This window comes from Cydia amplana, chromosome 15, assembly GCF_948474715.1.
Source record: "Cydia amplana chromosome 15, ilCydAmpl1.1, whole genome shotgun sequence".
NCBI classification, from domain to species: Eukaryota; Metazoa; Arthropoda; class Insecta; order Lepidoptera; family Tortricidae; genus Cydia; species Cydia amplana.
The window spans coordinates 503,978-519,598 of record NC_086083.1 but is presented as its reverse complement, the minus strand read 5'-3'; the positions used below and the strand labels follow the sequence as shown (position 1 = coordinate 519,598).

At 45.4% G+C, this 15,621-nt stretch overlaps 1 protein-coding gene across 1 annotated transcript; it reads left to right on the top strand.

Moving 5' to 3' along the window:
* Positions 1 to 2,114: 2,114 nt before the first annotated feature.
* LOC134654428 (septin-2) lies at positions 2,115 to 14,812 on the top strand. Its single transcript, XM_063509868.1, has 9 exons — positions 2,115 to 2,199; positions 2,564 to 2,681; positions 3,411 to 3,553; positions 4,147 to 4,333; positions 6,001 to 6,119; positions 6,869 to 7,061; positions 9,648 to 9,811; positions 11,446 to 11,583; positions 14,623 to 14,812. Exons 1-9 carry the CDS (start codon positions 2,170 to 2,172, stop codon positions 14,788 to 14,790), a joined length of 1,260 nt encoding a protein of 419 aa, XP_063365938.1. The 5' UTR covers positions 2,115 to 2,169; the 3' UTR covers positions 14,791 to 14,812.
* Positions 14,813 to 15,621: the final 809 nt, after the last annotated feature.

Genomic DNA, 15,621 nt, shown 5'->3' with positions numbered 1-15,621 from the left:
ATAAAAGGCGACACTTCATTACAGTATAACAATAGATTGCAATATGTCACAGTTTAATGGCATTTCCAAGGTGAAACCTCGTCATTACGCTTCAATTAACAGGTACACTAGAAAACAGCGCTAGCCTTGATTTAGTAGAATAGAAGATTAGTGGCCACTGGCCAGTCAGCCAGTGATGTACATGGTAACGAGTGGGGGGCCGCGCCACCGGCTCGGAGCGCGACCAAAACAAACCGCGCGCCGGCGACCCGCCGCGCGACCAGATTCACCACCAGGCGATCGATAAAAACAATGAAAATAGACGCGCCACCTCACTCCACAACTAGCACCACCCCTCATATCTCTACACTTACACTTGCTATCTTGAAATTAGGTTAAAACATCATTAAAAATGTGATGTTGATCTAAATAAACACCATAAATTCCCCTCAAAATATTGTGCAAAAGGTTACTTCTTAGACGATTCTTATTAGACGTTCAGAGAACTTTATAAGAATATTTATTATGGATAAGTGTTGCTGGGACATTCTAGGTACGTACCAGGTGCAGGACGGTGTTCACCAGCTCCCTGTTGGTCACTTGTCCGACTTCAATCAGCCCGATAAGAACTGCAAATTTCAGGCTATCGTTCGTCGTCATCCTGACTACTTCCTCAGGTCTTTTAATATCACTGAACGGCGGTGATTTTAGGTCCGCCATGGTTTATTAGGTCACTTTTTACTGTTACACAATTTAATAATCCACTCAACACCAAATATTCAAGAAAACATTATTAAATCGGCTCACATGATAACACACGAAAGTCGCATTCTGCCATTTTGGAATTATTCAGTGTTGCCAGAGCACGATTTCCCGTAACCCAATCAAACGAATCAATGAACCCTCACTTTTGGGGTAAACAGAGGAAAATAAAATTAAATGAGAAGAAACGGATAAAAAAATCAAATAGAGTCTGTGCGGAAAGGGAAGAGTCGTAGAATGTATTGGAATGTATACATTTCACGACTCTTCTCTTTCCGCTCAGACTTTATTTAATAACTTGCAATTTAGCAATCATATCAGATACACACACAAACATACGTTATTAAAACATGATATTAAATAATATCTATTTACATAATTCATAATAATTACATTGCATTATACAATGTTACGATTGTCAAGAGTACTCAAGAGCATACATTATAAAATACAACACACATTAGTGTAGGCATATAATATTTATTTATTTTATTTATTTAAACTTCATTGCACGATAAAAAATACAAATGGCGGACTTAATGAGTCAACCATTGGGTCTGTCATATATGTATTATACAGTCTGTCGAGCAATTTCCGTCAGTAGTAATGAGCGGCCAATTTAAAAAATGTATGTGCCTTGAGTTATCGTCGTTTGACCGGCTATGAAAATAATAACATTTAACAATGGAAAATAATAACAACACTCGTCAGAATTAGGTAAGTAATTAATTCGGTCATCACATTACAAAATAGTTAAATATAAATTACCCTACAATACAAACAACAGAATTAAAAACCTCAGACAATACCTTTTTTTTTATTATTCCATCTTTCTGCCAGAAATTAAATAATAATGTATTACAATTTATTTCATAACTCATAATGCCTAAGAGAGGCTCCATAAGTACTAAGTAGTGTCTTTTGAGCGTCGGCGTAGTCTGCGCTATGGAAAATGGCGTCGCTGCGCAGTTGCGCCAACGTTGCGTCGAGCAGCAGCCATGCCAGAGAGTTGTATAGACGCCGACGTTCGGGAGACGCTAAGTACATAATATTATACATATATATATAAAATATATATTATTATATATGTATATGTAAAACGAAATATGTTTTCCTCTCAATTACCCCACTTGAGTTTGTTTTTTGTCTACTGGCAACATCAATACAATTTGACAAGGCATGAATGAACACCAATACTTTTAGCAATTACTACTTTTTTCCTTAAAAAAATATATAAATTACCCAGTTTTGACATTAATATTCTTCACATATTTTTTATATTATATATTGTTTTATTTTATCACTTTTAATACAATTTTAAATACATACTAATCGTTGCTATGTTGGCGTAATTGTGAAGTGAAGTTCGTGCATGAATGCCAAACGAACTGTAGTTTACTTCACTCTAGTTCAGTCGTTACCGTAAACATGGCGGCGATGGATGTTGAACCTCCGAAAGTGAGTTTTAAATTCATATTTTGTGTTCGTTTAGCGGATAAATTGTTATTGTTTCACTTTTAAACAAAATTCTCCTTATGTTTGTGTAGAAAAAGTGTAGTGAACGGTTATGGTACGACGTATAAGATGAATTCTTTGGGCGTTGCTCCATTTCCTTTCCTCAACAGAAAACTGCTTTAATTGTGTGTCAGTTAGCGTTCAACTTTTAGAACTGGAGCAAAATGGTAAACAGCGTAACCGTACGCATGCAGGAATGCAAACAGTATACATCCTACGTGCGTAATTCGTCTGTTTGAACTACATTTAGTGTTACAACTGCAGTGTAGTGTCGGTGAAATTTGGGTAATTAGATGTGTTCTTTTAGATGGAGCAAAATCTGCGTACGCTGAAGCTGTCGGGGCACGTCGGGTTCGACAGCCTGCCAGACCAGCTGGTGAACAAGAGCGTGCAGAACGGCTTCGTCTTCAATATCCTGTGCATCGGTGAGTGGTGATTCATTGCACCTCTTACTAATCACCCACGTACAGTAACATCCATGGCTTATCTCTTTCGAAACCGTGACCTCCTTGCCTTTTATGGCGCCTTGGTAATGTGGGTGCAGTTGCACATATGCATGTTTCATTTAGTTCATCCTATTGGCATATATTTAAAGTCGGTTTTGATAAGAGCTGCATTGCATAAGTTTGGATGAAAAACAAACCTATTTTTAGCATTGTGATCTAAACAAATGTTTAAAGGCAGGATGCATTTTATATTAAGGTTCAGTAATTTATTGCTTTCATAGGTACAATAGGGTCTTACATTAGAATGGTGAACAATCTATGAACCCTGTAAGGGCACTGCTAATTAGGTTAAGGAACTTTCTAGTTTTTATAACTTCCTGCCCTGCCCATTCAACACCTACTAATTTAGTTGGGTTCATTATATGAATTTTACTGTTTAACTTCCTTCCAAAGCATTATGTGCTGGAATAAACATGCGTAAGTTATACCATGTCTATCTATAAGCCTTTTTATTGAAGTATCTAGGCCTCTGCTAGCTCTTTCCACTGAGTCATGAGCCACTCCTGTTTTGGGCCCATCGTCAGTTAAGTTCATCCTTCCTCTGGTGCCAATCATGTCATCAATAATATGTTACAATGACTCACTAGGTTTATTTAGTTGAGTGTCACTGTAAAGATCCTATAGCATCTATTTTCTATCTGATCACAGGCGAGACAGGGCTGGGCAAGTCAACTCTCATGGACTCGCTGTTCAACACCAACTTTGAGTCGGTTCCGAGTCCACATAACCTGCCGACGGTGAAGCTTAAGGCTCATACATATGAGCTGCAGGAAACCAATGTTCGTCTCAAGGTGAGTAGATCTTCTTGATATTTCACTTCAAATTGTCCAGAAATTCTTTTTCCACTTTCATTTTCACTATGGATGTGTAAAAAGCACACAAAAAGTTATAGTTAGCTAAGACGCAAGAAAATAAAACAAGATAAAGCCCCGTCTCCATATCGCGCGGCAAACCATCGAACATTGGCTCGCGCGGCTGCCGCGCGAGCCAATGTTCGATGGTTTGCCGCGCGATATGGAGACGGGGCTTGAGATGCTATAAATGATTTATTTCAGTATTCAAAAAATATGTTGAGTTTAGAGTTATTGGTTATTTATTAAGTTCTTTCTTAATATTAATAATAATAATAATAATTTATTTATTGCTTTTATGGGTTTTACAAGATTTTATAGTATTTACATGTTCCAGCATAAACCCCGTTGGGGCACAGCAATATACATAAAGACTTAAAAACTAATACTTATAAAACTAGCACACACTAGCAATTAACATTAATGAGGAGGAGGAGTTTATCCTTTACCCCTGCAACTATTAGTTCTAATAGTTGCAGGGGTAAAGGATGATGAGGTGATTCTAATCACCTGCCACCTCATTTCTCTTGCAGCTGACAATTTGCGACACGGTGGGCTACGGAGACCAGGTGAACAAGGAAGACAGCTTCAAGGCCGTGGTGGACCACCTGGACGCTCAGTTCGAGGCCTATCTCCAGGAGGAACTAAAGATCAAGCGCTCCTTGCCGGCGTACCACGACTCGCGCCTGCATGTCTGCCTCTACTTCATCTGCCCTACCGGTTTGTGATGTCCTATTATTATCATCTTTCTTTATCATTTATATACAATCTTTCATTTTGTTGCTTTGTTTTCAATCAGATCCTTATTTTGATATCAAGCTGCAATTTAGCATATAACTTTGTTGACAATGTAATTTTATGATACATTCAGGCCATGTGGTTATTAATATATACAGAAAATAACGCAAAGCTCGTCAGAATCGTATAATATCCAGTGATTACGGTGTGAAAGTTCCATACTCATACAGTCCGAGCCAACAACTATGGACTCCTGGGCTACAACCGCCAAAATCGAAGTTCGCAAGTTGCGGGCATTTTTCTCTGTCACTCTAATTACGCCTTCATTGTAGTAAAAGAGAAAGATTTCGGTTTTCGCGGTAGCCCCTCTGGCTGTGGCCGTCTGGGTAAAAAGTGTGGGGACCCCTGTTTTGGGAGATCAATATTGTAGTTTCACAGTGGTCAAATTCAAAATAGCACTGGTTTGATAATAACTCAGGTCCCCTGTTAGGTAGCGATACATCGATCCTCGTCTTAAGGCTTCGTCACACAGGCGCGTTTTCCGGGCGGCGCGTGAGCGGGGCGCGCAGCTTTTACATATAAAATGCTCACGCCGCGCCCGGAAAACGCGCCTGTGTGACGAAGCCTTTATTGTCCTGCCTAGTTTCACGTCACGTATTGGATTACTTTCTCCATCCCACTTGCCCACTAAAATATTGATGTGTCCTTGACACTGGGTGTTATATGTATTACTGAGCATATTTATTCAGAGTGCGTGCGTTAGACAATAACATAGCGTCTAACGGCACTCCGCCATTTTGAAACCCTTTACTTACTTAGTGATAGCTAATAATGGCTAATAATAACGACTGTCAATCTTAATACAAGAACGTGCATACAAACAAATATGAAAGACGGTACTTTTAGGCGGCTAAAACATGTGGTACTGTATAGCGCCATCTAGTTCGGCTGTCAAACTCGGAGCACGATTTATTCTGAGCCTTCAAACCTCTTCTACAATCTAAAATTCTTGGATAATAAACTTTACACTGAAGAGCAATGAAAATGTGTCACTTTCTGTGGAGATTATAATCTGACCCGATTTCGATGCTGCTGTGTGTATGACTGTATGTACTTGTCTTTGTTACGAAGATAATGGCGTGCTTATACGGTAAACAATGCATTAACACCGGCGATAAATAAATCGCTGCATATATTAACATTCCGGGCAGTGTCATATTTTTGTAGAAAACCAGTGACGGAATATACATGGTAGACAAAGCTCTCAATACATTTTTGACTCAAAAGCTGTCCATATGATATGACTGGCTCTTATCTGACACATATGTATCACTGAAAGCATCCCTTCTCCGGTATATTTATATACACCGACCGCAGCTTTGAATATTAATAACTTGATCCACACTTTCCCGCTATTAAAACAAAACTCAAAAAATACTGTTACAATTACTTTCTTTCACTTAATATGTACAGTTGCAACACACGATCATAATAGGTAAAACAACAAGATAAAGATAATAAAAAAATATTTGCCGAATATTCGGAATTTTAACTGAATAATTCGGCTGGATACGAACATTGGAAAACTTGCCGAATACCGTGTAATTACCTAATATTCGTCCCAACTCTTAATCTTATTATTTACGCAGGTCACGGTCTGAAGTCCATCGACCTGGTGTGCATGAAGAAATTGGATACGAAGGTCAACATCATTCCCATCATCGCCAAGGCTGACACCATCTCCAAGACGGAGCTGCAGAAATTCAAGGTACTCATTTGTTACCTAATTATCCTATCACTAGGAAACAAATCAAAATATTTTAGAATTTTAATAACAAAACTTCCGTGAGACACAGACATATTATATTAAAAGCGGGTCACTCACGTATTTTAAGTCGTTTTTCGACTTGAAATACGTGAGTGACCTGTGTTTAATATTTCAGAATTGTTTTTCAAATAGAAACACTTAAAATAACTGTTGGCCAAAGCATGGGGGTGTCTAAATGTGGCATCATTCAAAATTATTTCTCTGTTTACATAATACGAAGCTATGTCCCGGTACATTGAGCCCTTCGTGAAACATGTGTACGTGACGAAATAGATACATGCTAATGTTTTACTTACACTAGTGCTGCCTCGAAGGTAATTGCCTAATTGCTAAATGCAAAGAAACTTGTAAAAATTAATTATTTACTTCCTTCCTCATATTAATGTTCAGTAATATTATAGCTACAGGTTATATTAATTACCTTTATGTATTATTATAGACGTGCGTTTATTTACTTAATTAGAGATTTTGTTTGAGGAGTAAAACAATTTAACCCTGTAAACGCCAATACGTTTAAAAAGTGTCTCAAACGAAACCTTACTTGAAAGCATGAAAATCAATTTCACTGGGACACAAAGTGTAACATTTAGGCCGAAATAATTCGTTTTGTCCCCTAATAAACAACCTGTAATCAATATTTGGAAAATAAAAATGAGAATTATTATAAAAAATACCGTTTTGTATTCCAGTCTAAGATAATGCAAGAGCTTCAAGCCAACGGCGTGGAGATCTACGCGTTTCCCACCGACGACGAGTCCGTGGCCGAGGTCAACGGGTCGATGAACTCTCATATACCCTTCGCTGTGGTCGGGTCTACGGACATGGTCAAGATTGGCAACAAGACGGTCAGAGCGAGGCAGTACCCTTGGGGCACCGTGCAAGGTAGGTAGTGCAGGGGTCGATGAACTCGCAAATCCTCGCTGTGGTCGGGTCTACGGACATGGTCAAGATTGGCAACAAGACGGTCAGAGCGAGGCAGTACCTTGGGGCACCGTGCAAGGTAGGTAGTGCAGGGGTCGATGAACTCGCAAATCCTCGCTGTGGTCGGGTCTACGGACATGGTCAAGATTGGCAACAAGACGGTCAGAGCGAGGCAGTACCCTTGGGGCACCGTGCAAGGTAGGTAGTGCAGGGGTCGATGAACTCGCAAATCCTCGCTGTGGTCGGGTCTACGGACATGGTCAAGATTGGCAACAAGACGGTCAGAGCGAGGCAGTACCCTTGGGGCACCGTGCAAGGTAGGTAGTGCAGGGGTCGATGAACTCGCAAATCCTCGCTGTGGTCGGGTCTACGGACATGGTCAAGATTGGCAACAAGACGGTCAGAGCGAGGCAGTACCTTGGGGCACCGTGCAAGGTAGGTAGTGCAGGGGTCGATGAACTCGCAAATCCTCGCTGTGGTCGGGTCTACGGACATGGTCAAGATTGGCAACAAGACGGTCAGAGCGAGGCAGTACCTTGGGGCACCGTGCAAGGTAGGTAGTGCAGGGGTCGATGAACTCGCAAATCCTCGCTGTGGTCGGGTCTACGGACATGGTCAAGATTGGCAACAAGACGGTCAGAGCGAGGCAGTACCCTTGGGGCACCGTGCAAGGTAGGTAGTGTAGGGGTCGATGAACTCGCACATCTTCGCTGTGGTCGGGTCTACGGACATGGTCAAGATTGGCAACAAGACGGTCAGAGCGAGGCAGTACCCTTGGGGCACTGTGCAAGGTAGGTAGTGTAGGGGTCGATGAACTCGCAAATCCTCGCTGTGGTGGGTCTACGGACATGGTCAAGATTGGCAACAAGATGGTCAGAGTGAGGTAGTACCCTTGGGGCACCGTGCAAGGTAGGTAGTGCAGGGGTCGATGAACTCGCACATCATCGCTGTGGTCGGGTCTACGGACATGGTCAAGATTGGCAACAAGACGGTCAGAGCGAGGCAGTACCTTGGGCCACCGTGCAAAGTAGGTAGTGCAGGGGTCGATGAACTCGAACATCATCGCTGTGGTCGGGTCTACGGACATGGTCAAGATTGGCAACAAGACGGTCAGAGCGAGGCAGTACCCTTGGGGCACCGTGCAAGGTGAGGATTTAAAATTCGTGTTTTCGTACCATCTAAGCTAGTGCCTCTGTGAGCAGTAGACCTCGCGAGCAGAGCTTAAAACTGAATAAATGTATGGCAAAAATATTTATTAAAATATAGGTATAGTACATGTAATATAAACAAAAAATTAAAAACTACATAAAGCTACAAACAAAAATTAAACGAATACGCTTAACCCGCGCTTGATAAATAAAAAGTACGAAAATTTTAATTTTTTCAAAATAAAATAAATAAACAACTATACGAAATTTAAGTATAAAAAAATACAAAAAGTTATGTAGCAGTATACAATTACTGGGGATGGAACCAGGGACCTGCCGATGCAAACAAAAAAAGCGAACGTTTGCAAAATACGCCATTATAGTTCTTACTAAAGCTGACGAAATTTAGCTACTCATTCTCAAGTAAAAATTAAATATCTAAATACCGCCAAAACCAGCATTACAAATTTTCTGAATTTTTGGCCATTTAATCTATAAACATATCTCAAAAAGAAAAAACTCTTATGATACCGATACGACTATTTGTTTAGGCGGGAGCTATCACGACTCTGCCATTTTGAAAAATTTCCAAAAACCGGATCGCCAAATTTTTTTTATTTCGTCATAGAATTCGGTCACAAAATTTTACGAAAATCGGTTAAGAATTGCGACCTGTAGAGGAGAACATCCGAACATACAAAAGCAATATGCCCGAGTCAAAACGTAGACCTTCGCTACGCTTCGGTCAATCAAAGATATCTAAATTACGGCCCCTAATCTTTACTTTAGCCCGCGATAAGAAAGCGGGAGAGCCAAAGGTCGCCCTGTCCAAATGTTTGGAGACCCTCGGCCTAAATGAGCCTTAAACACATTCATTTCCACCCAGCCAAACAAGTCATCCGCGCCAGGCCACAACAATTTCTTCATATAAAGGTGTTGTACCGCGATCCCAACTATCGGGTCCTGCGGCCTGGGAACGGAATCATAAAATACCCGATAGTCTGGTTTTCGGCACTGAATGTGTTGTCTTTTGGTTTACCGTCAAATACTTAGCCTAAAATGTTGTCATATACAAGCATAGAGAAAAAAATACATAGAGTGCTCACTCCATACATCAGTTTTAGTACCAAAAAGACTATTAGCATCTAGCATCGAGTAGCGGAACTATCAGTACTACTACTTGACAATAGATGTAGCCACCGACCGGAAAGTCTTATGCTGTTGAGATAAGACTTTCCGGTCGGTGCTACATCTATTGTCAAGCAGTACTGATAGTTCCGCTACTCGATGCTAGATGTAGACACTGAAATTAATAGTCTGAACTGATGTATGGAGTGAGCACTCTATGTATTTTTTTCTCTATGATACAAGTAATAAACAGATCCCTTGAACATTGTAGTGGAGAACGAGTCCCACTGCGACTTCGTGAAGCTGCGCGAGATGCTGATCCGCACCAACATGGAGGACATGCGCGAGAAGACGCACGCGCGACACTACGAGTTGTATCGGCGCCGGCGCCTGCAGCAGATGGGCTTCAGCGACGTCGACGCCGACAACAAGCCGGTGAGTACTCACTGCTTACAGTTTATGCTGCCCTGGTACTGTCTTCACGTAGGACATGCGCGAGAGACGCACGCGCGACACTACGAGTTGTATCGGCGCCGGCGCCTGCAGCAGATGGGCTTCAGCGACGTCGACGCCGACAACAAGCCGGTGAGTACTCACTGCTTACAGTTTATGCTGCCCTGGTACTGTCTTCACGTAGGACATACGCGCGCCAGTACGAGCTGTATCGGCGCCAGCGCTGCAGCAGATGGGCTTCAGCGACGTCGACGCCGACAACAAGCCGGTGAGTACTCACTGCTTACAGTTTATGCTGCCCTGGTACTTTCTTGACGTAGGACATGCGCGAGAGACGCACGCGCGCCACTACGAGTTGTATCGGCGCCGGCGCCTGCAGCAGATGGGCTTCAGCGACGTCGACGCCGACAACAAGCCGGTGAGTACTCACTGCTTACAGTTTATGCTGCCCTGGTACTTTCTTGACGTAGGACATGCGCGAGAGACGCACGCGCGCCACTACGAGTTGTATCGGCGCCGGCGCCTGCAGCAGATGGGCTTCAGCGACGTGGACGCCGACAACAAGCCGGTGAGTACTCACTGCTTACAGTTTATGCTGCCCTGGTACTTTCTTGACGTAGGACATACGCGCGCCACTACGAGTTGTATCGGCGCCGGCGCCTGCAGCAGATGGGCTTCAGCGACGTCGACGCCGACAACAAGCCGGTGAGTACTCACTGCTTACAGTTTATGCTGCCCTGGTACTGTCTTCACGTAGGACATGCGCGAGAGACGCACGCGCGCCACTACGAGTTGTATCGGCGCCGGCGCCTGCAGCAGATGGGCTTCAGCGACGTCGACGCCGACAACAAGCCGGTGAGTACTCACTGCTTACAGTTTATGCTGCCCTGGTACTGTCTTCACGTAGGACATGCGCGAGAGACGCACGCGCGCCACTACGAGTTGTATCGGCGCCGGCGCCTGCAGCAGATGGGCTTCAGCGACGTCGACGCGGACAACAAGCCGGTGAGTACTCACTGCTTACAGTTTATGCTGCCCTGGTACTGTCTTGACGTACGACATGCGCGAGAAGATGCACGCGCGCCACTACGAGCTATATCGGCGCCGGCGCCTGCAGCAGATGGGCTTCAGCGACGTAGACACAGACAACAAGCCGGTGAGTACTCACTGCTTACAGTTTATGCTGCCCTGGTACTTTCATGACGTGCTTTAAGATCCTCTAAGGCCCGCTAACCCGGGGTTAAGTGATTAAACCGTTAGCCTAGTGTCAAATTGTACTAGTAACCATGGTAACTCCAGGTTTAACCGGTTAACCCCGGGTTAGTGAAATGGTGCAAGTGGGCCTAAATTAATTTAACTTCCGTTATTTATCTGATCTAAAACGTGTACATTACGTAATGCTTATTTTGACATTAAAAAAAGAACTGATTTTATTGGTCAGTCAACAATTTTTACAAATATTTGTCGAAGTTATAATCAAGGACAATAATTTTTTAAGCTTTTAGGATGTTTATGATTTAGATTAAAATTACACTACAAATTTGCATCAATGAATCTATATATGAATGTCTGCAATTTGTTGATTTGTAAAATAACCCTCTTGTTTTCCGTTGCAGGTGTCATTCCAGCAGACATTCGAGCAGAAGCGCAGCGCGCACCTGGCCGAGCTGCAGCAGAAGGAGGACGAGATGCGGCAGATGTTCGTGCAGCGCGTCAAGGAGAAGGAGGCGGAGCTCAAGGATGCCGAGCGGGAGGTAGGGGCGTTGCAGGTGTCATTCCAGCAGACGTTCCAGCAGCAGCGCAGTGCGCACCTGGCCGAGCTGCAGCAGGACGAGATGCGGCAGATGTTCGTGCAGCGCGTCAAGGAGAAGGAGGCGGAGCTCAAGGATGCCGAGCGGGAGGTAGGGGCGTTGCAGGTGTCATTCCAGCAGACGTTCCAGCAGCAGCGCAGTGCGCACCTGGCCGAGCTGCAGCAGGACGAGATGCGGCAGATGTTCGTGCAGCGCGTCAAGGAGAAGGAGGCGGAGCTCAAGGATGCCGAGCGGGAGGTAGGGGCGTTGCAGGTGTCATTCCAGCAGACGTTCCAGCAGCAGCGCAGTGCGCACCTGGCCGAGCTGCAGCAGGACGAGATGCGGCAGATGTTCGTGCAGCGCGTCAAGGAGAAGGAGGCGGAGCTCAAGGATGCCGAGCGGGAGGTAGGGGCGTTGCAGGTGTCATTCCAGCAGACGTTCCAGCAGCAGCGCAGTGCGCACCTGGCCGAGCTGCAGCAGAAGGAGGACGAGATGCGGCAGATGTTCGTGCAGCGCGTCAAGGAGAAGGAGGCGGAGCTCAAGGATGCCGAGCGGGAGGTAGGGGCGTTGCAGGTGTCATTCCAGCAGACGTTCCAGCAGCAGCGCAGTGCGCACCTGGCCGAGCTGCAGCAGAAGGAGGACGAGATGCGGCAGATGTTCGTGCAGCGCGTCAAGGAGAAGGAGGCGGAGCTCAAGGATGCCGAGCGGGAGGTAGGGGCGTTGCAGGTGTCATTCCAGCAGACGTTCCAGCAGCAGCGCAGTGCGCACCTGGCCGAGCTGCAGCAGGACGAGATGCGGCAGATGTTCGTGCAGCGCGTCAAGGAGAAGGAGGCGGAGCTCAAGGATGCCGAGCGGGAGGTAGGGGCGTTGCAGGTGTCATTCCAGCAGACGTTCCAGCAGCAGCGCAGTGCGCACCTGGCCGAGCTGCAGCAGGACGAGATGCGGCAGATGTTCGTGCAGCGCGTCAAGGAGAAGGAGGCGGAGCTCAAGGATGCCGAGCGGGAGGTAGGGGCGTTGCAGGTGTCATTCCAGCAGACGTTCCAGCAGCAGCGCAGTGCGCACCTGGCCGAGCTGCAGCAGAAGGAGGACGAGATGCGGCAGATGTTCGTGCAGCGCGTCAAGGAGAAGGAGGCGGAGCTCAAGGATGCCGAGCGGGAGGTAGGGGCGTTGCAGGTGTCATTCCAGCAGACGTTCCAGCAGCAGCGCAGTGCGCACCTGGCCGAGCTGCAGCAGGACGAGATGCGGCAGATGTTCGTGCAGCGCGTCAAGGAGAAGGAGGCGGAGCTCAAGGATGCCGAGCGGGAGGTAGGGGCGTTGCAGGTGTCATTCCAGCAGACGTTCCAGCAGCAGCGCAGTGCGCACCTGGCCGAGCTGCAGCAGGACGAGATGCGGCAGATGTTCGTGCAGCGCGTCAAGGAGAAGGAGGCGGAGCTCAAGGATGCCGAGCGGGAGGTAGGGGCGTTGCAGGTGTCATTCCAGCAGACGTTCCAGCAGCAGCGCAGTGCGCACCTGGCCGAGCTGCAGCAGAAGGAGGACGAGATGCGGCAGATGTTCGTGCAGCGCGTCAAGGAGAAGGAGGCGGAGCTCAAGGATGCCGAGCGGGAGGTAGGGGCGTTGCAGGTGTCATTCCAGCAGACGTTCCAGCAGCAGCGCAGTGCGCACCTGGCCGAGCTGCAGCAGGACGAGATGCGGCAGATGTTCGTGCAGCGCGTCAAGGAGAAGGAGGCGGAGCTCAAGGATGCCGAGCGGGAGGTAGGGGCGTTGCAGGTGTCATTCCAGCAGACGTTCCAGCAGCAGCGCAGTGCGCACCTGGCCGAGCTGCAGCAGGACGAGATGCGGCAGATGTTCGTGCAGCGCGTCAAGGAGAAGGAGGCGGAGCTCAAGGATGCCGAGCGGGAGGTAGGGGCGTTGCAGGTGTCATTCCAGCAGACGTTCCAGCAGCAGCGCAGTGCGCACCTGGCCGAGCTGCAGCAGGACGAGATGCGGCAGATGTTCGTGCAGCGCGTCAAGGAGAAGGAGGCGGAGCTCAAAGATGCCGAGCGGGAGGTATTAGAGCGGGTCTGACGCCATAACTTTTATAAGGGAGGTGGGACGTAGAATTAGGGAGAGGACCTCTGATGCTCGCGCGGGTTCGTACCTGGTGCAAAGGCTGGCCATCGCTATCCAACGTGGCAACGCGGCAAGTGTCATGGGCACCTTTGCACCCGGTACAACTAGCGGAGGTCTTTTTGATTAAAATATTTTAATATTTAGATTTATTTAAGTTATTTTTGTATTATTTTTTATATACCATTAACCTTTTGTATAATACAATGGTATTAGATTGGGTTTTTATTTGTCTCGTTCCCATAGACATACAAGAAAGATGCCAAAGATTTTTCTTATTATATACCTCAGTGGTAGTTTTTACTTCACCTAGATTTGTAGGTTTGTCATTAAGAAGCCTTTGAATTTTTAATCCAAAAAACTGTCGATTATGTTGCAGACTTATATATTTTTTTAAATGTGTGAATACCAATCATCATTCATAAAATAATTAGATAAGGTCTTCTAAATCCCTTTAGGCATGGCATCATGGGATCTGATACTTGCCCTCAAGATCCCATTTATATTACTCGTACCCACCCTGGAAATTCAGGCTTAAATTAATGTTTTTTTTTTTAAGTTAAGTTAATGTCTTTAGCGGCGCTGTGCACTTTTTGCGATGGGGAAAAAAATGTTAATCGCGACAGGTCACGTGACCGTAAGATTCGTAAGACGTAAGACGGACACGTGACCTGTGCCCTGTTTATCAAAAGCTTATAACTTGTAATACAAGCGAAAGTCACTTTTTGACAGCTTTTGTTAGAAAGGGACTTCCACTTGTATCACAAGTTACAAGCTTTTGATAAACAGGGCACTGCTCGAAAAACTGTTACAATGTCATTGAGTTTTCACTTCTGCTGGCACTCCCGGAGTGCAACCCGTTGTTTTTTATTGTACATGACCTTGTTCTGTTTCCAGTTGCACTCAAAGTTCGACAAGCTGAAGAAGGATCATACCGACGAAAAAAAGCGTCTAGAAGAACTCCGCAAGAAAATCGAAGACGAGACCATCGAGTTCAACCGGCGCAAGCAACAGACGGTGCAGTCCCACCACACGCTCACTCTTGGCAAAAGCAAGAAAAAGTAAACTCGCGCTGTTTCATGTGCTCCCGGTAGGGCATGCTCCCGGGAATTCCCGGTTCTCAAATTCCCGGGAATTCCCGGTTCTCAAATTCCCGGGAATTCCCGGTTCTCAAATTCCCGGGAATTCCCGGTTCTCTAATTCCCGGGAATTCCCGGGAATTTTATAGTGTCGAAAGAACCGGTACTGTAGACCCGGTACCGGTACTTCCCGGTTCTCATCAGTATGCGTATTTATTTCCATTTCAATAGTAGTTATCGTTTAGTAGTTTAGTTTTAGGATATTATATTCGAATATTCTTCTTCTAGGAAGTTGGTTTTATATGAAAATATTCCGTTCTCGGGTTGAATTTTCACCTTCTGACCCTTCTGTATGTATCGGTGCCGTCATAGTGCTGAGTGCATCAACTACGGCCGTGTGGCTCGTACACCTTGAAGCCCAGGCGGAGGCAAAGTATGCCGGTTAATTTCGTAAATTAGGTTGGAACTCTAATAAAGTGTTATTTTTTTTTAATAAAATACGTCATTTATGAATATTTATGCAATTATTTATATGAAAATAAGTCATTTACGCTGACACAAACAATTTCTTAAAAATAATCATACGATGTTTAGAGAACCGGGAAGAACCGGGAATCCCGGTTCCGGCTATACCCAGAACCGGGAAATGAAATTCTTGGTACCGGGACCGGTACTGCATGCCCTAGCTCCTGGTACCTTCAGCGTGATAAATGGCGCGTATAATCGGATCTCTGTAGACTTTGACGTGATAAAATGTGGGAGTGCCATATCTTTATTGAAATTTAACGATTGTGACGCCTCCTCACTTTGTTATTGC

Coding starts and splice junctions, on each gene's coding strand:
- LOC134654428 (XM_063509868.1), top strand. CDS start 2,170: ATGGCGGCGATGGATGTTGAACCTCCGAAA. Junction 3,554..4,146: donor AAACCAATGTTCGTCTCAAG/GTGAGTAGATCT, acceptor TTTCTCTTGCAG/CTGACAATTTGCGACACGGT. Junction 6,120..6,868: donor CGGAGCTGCAGAAATTCAAG/GTACTCATTTGT, acceptor TTTGTATTCCAG/TCTAAGATAATGCAAGAGCT.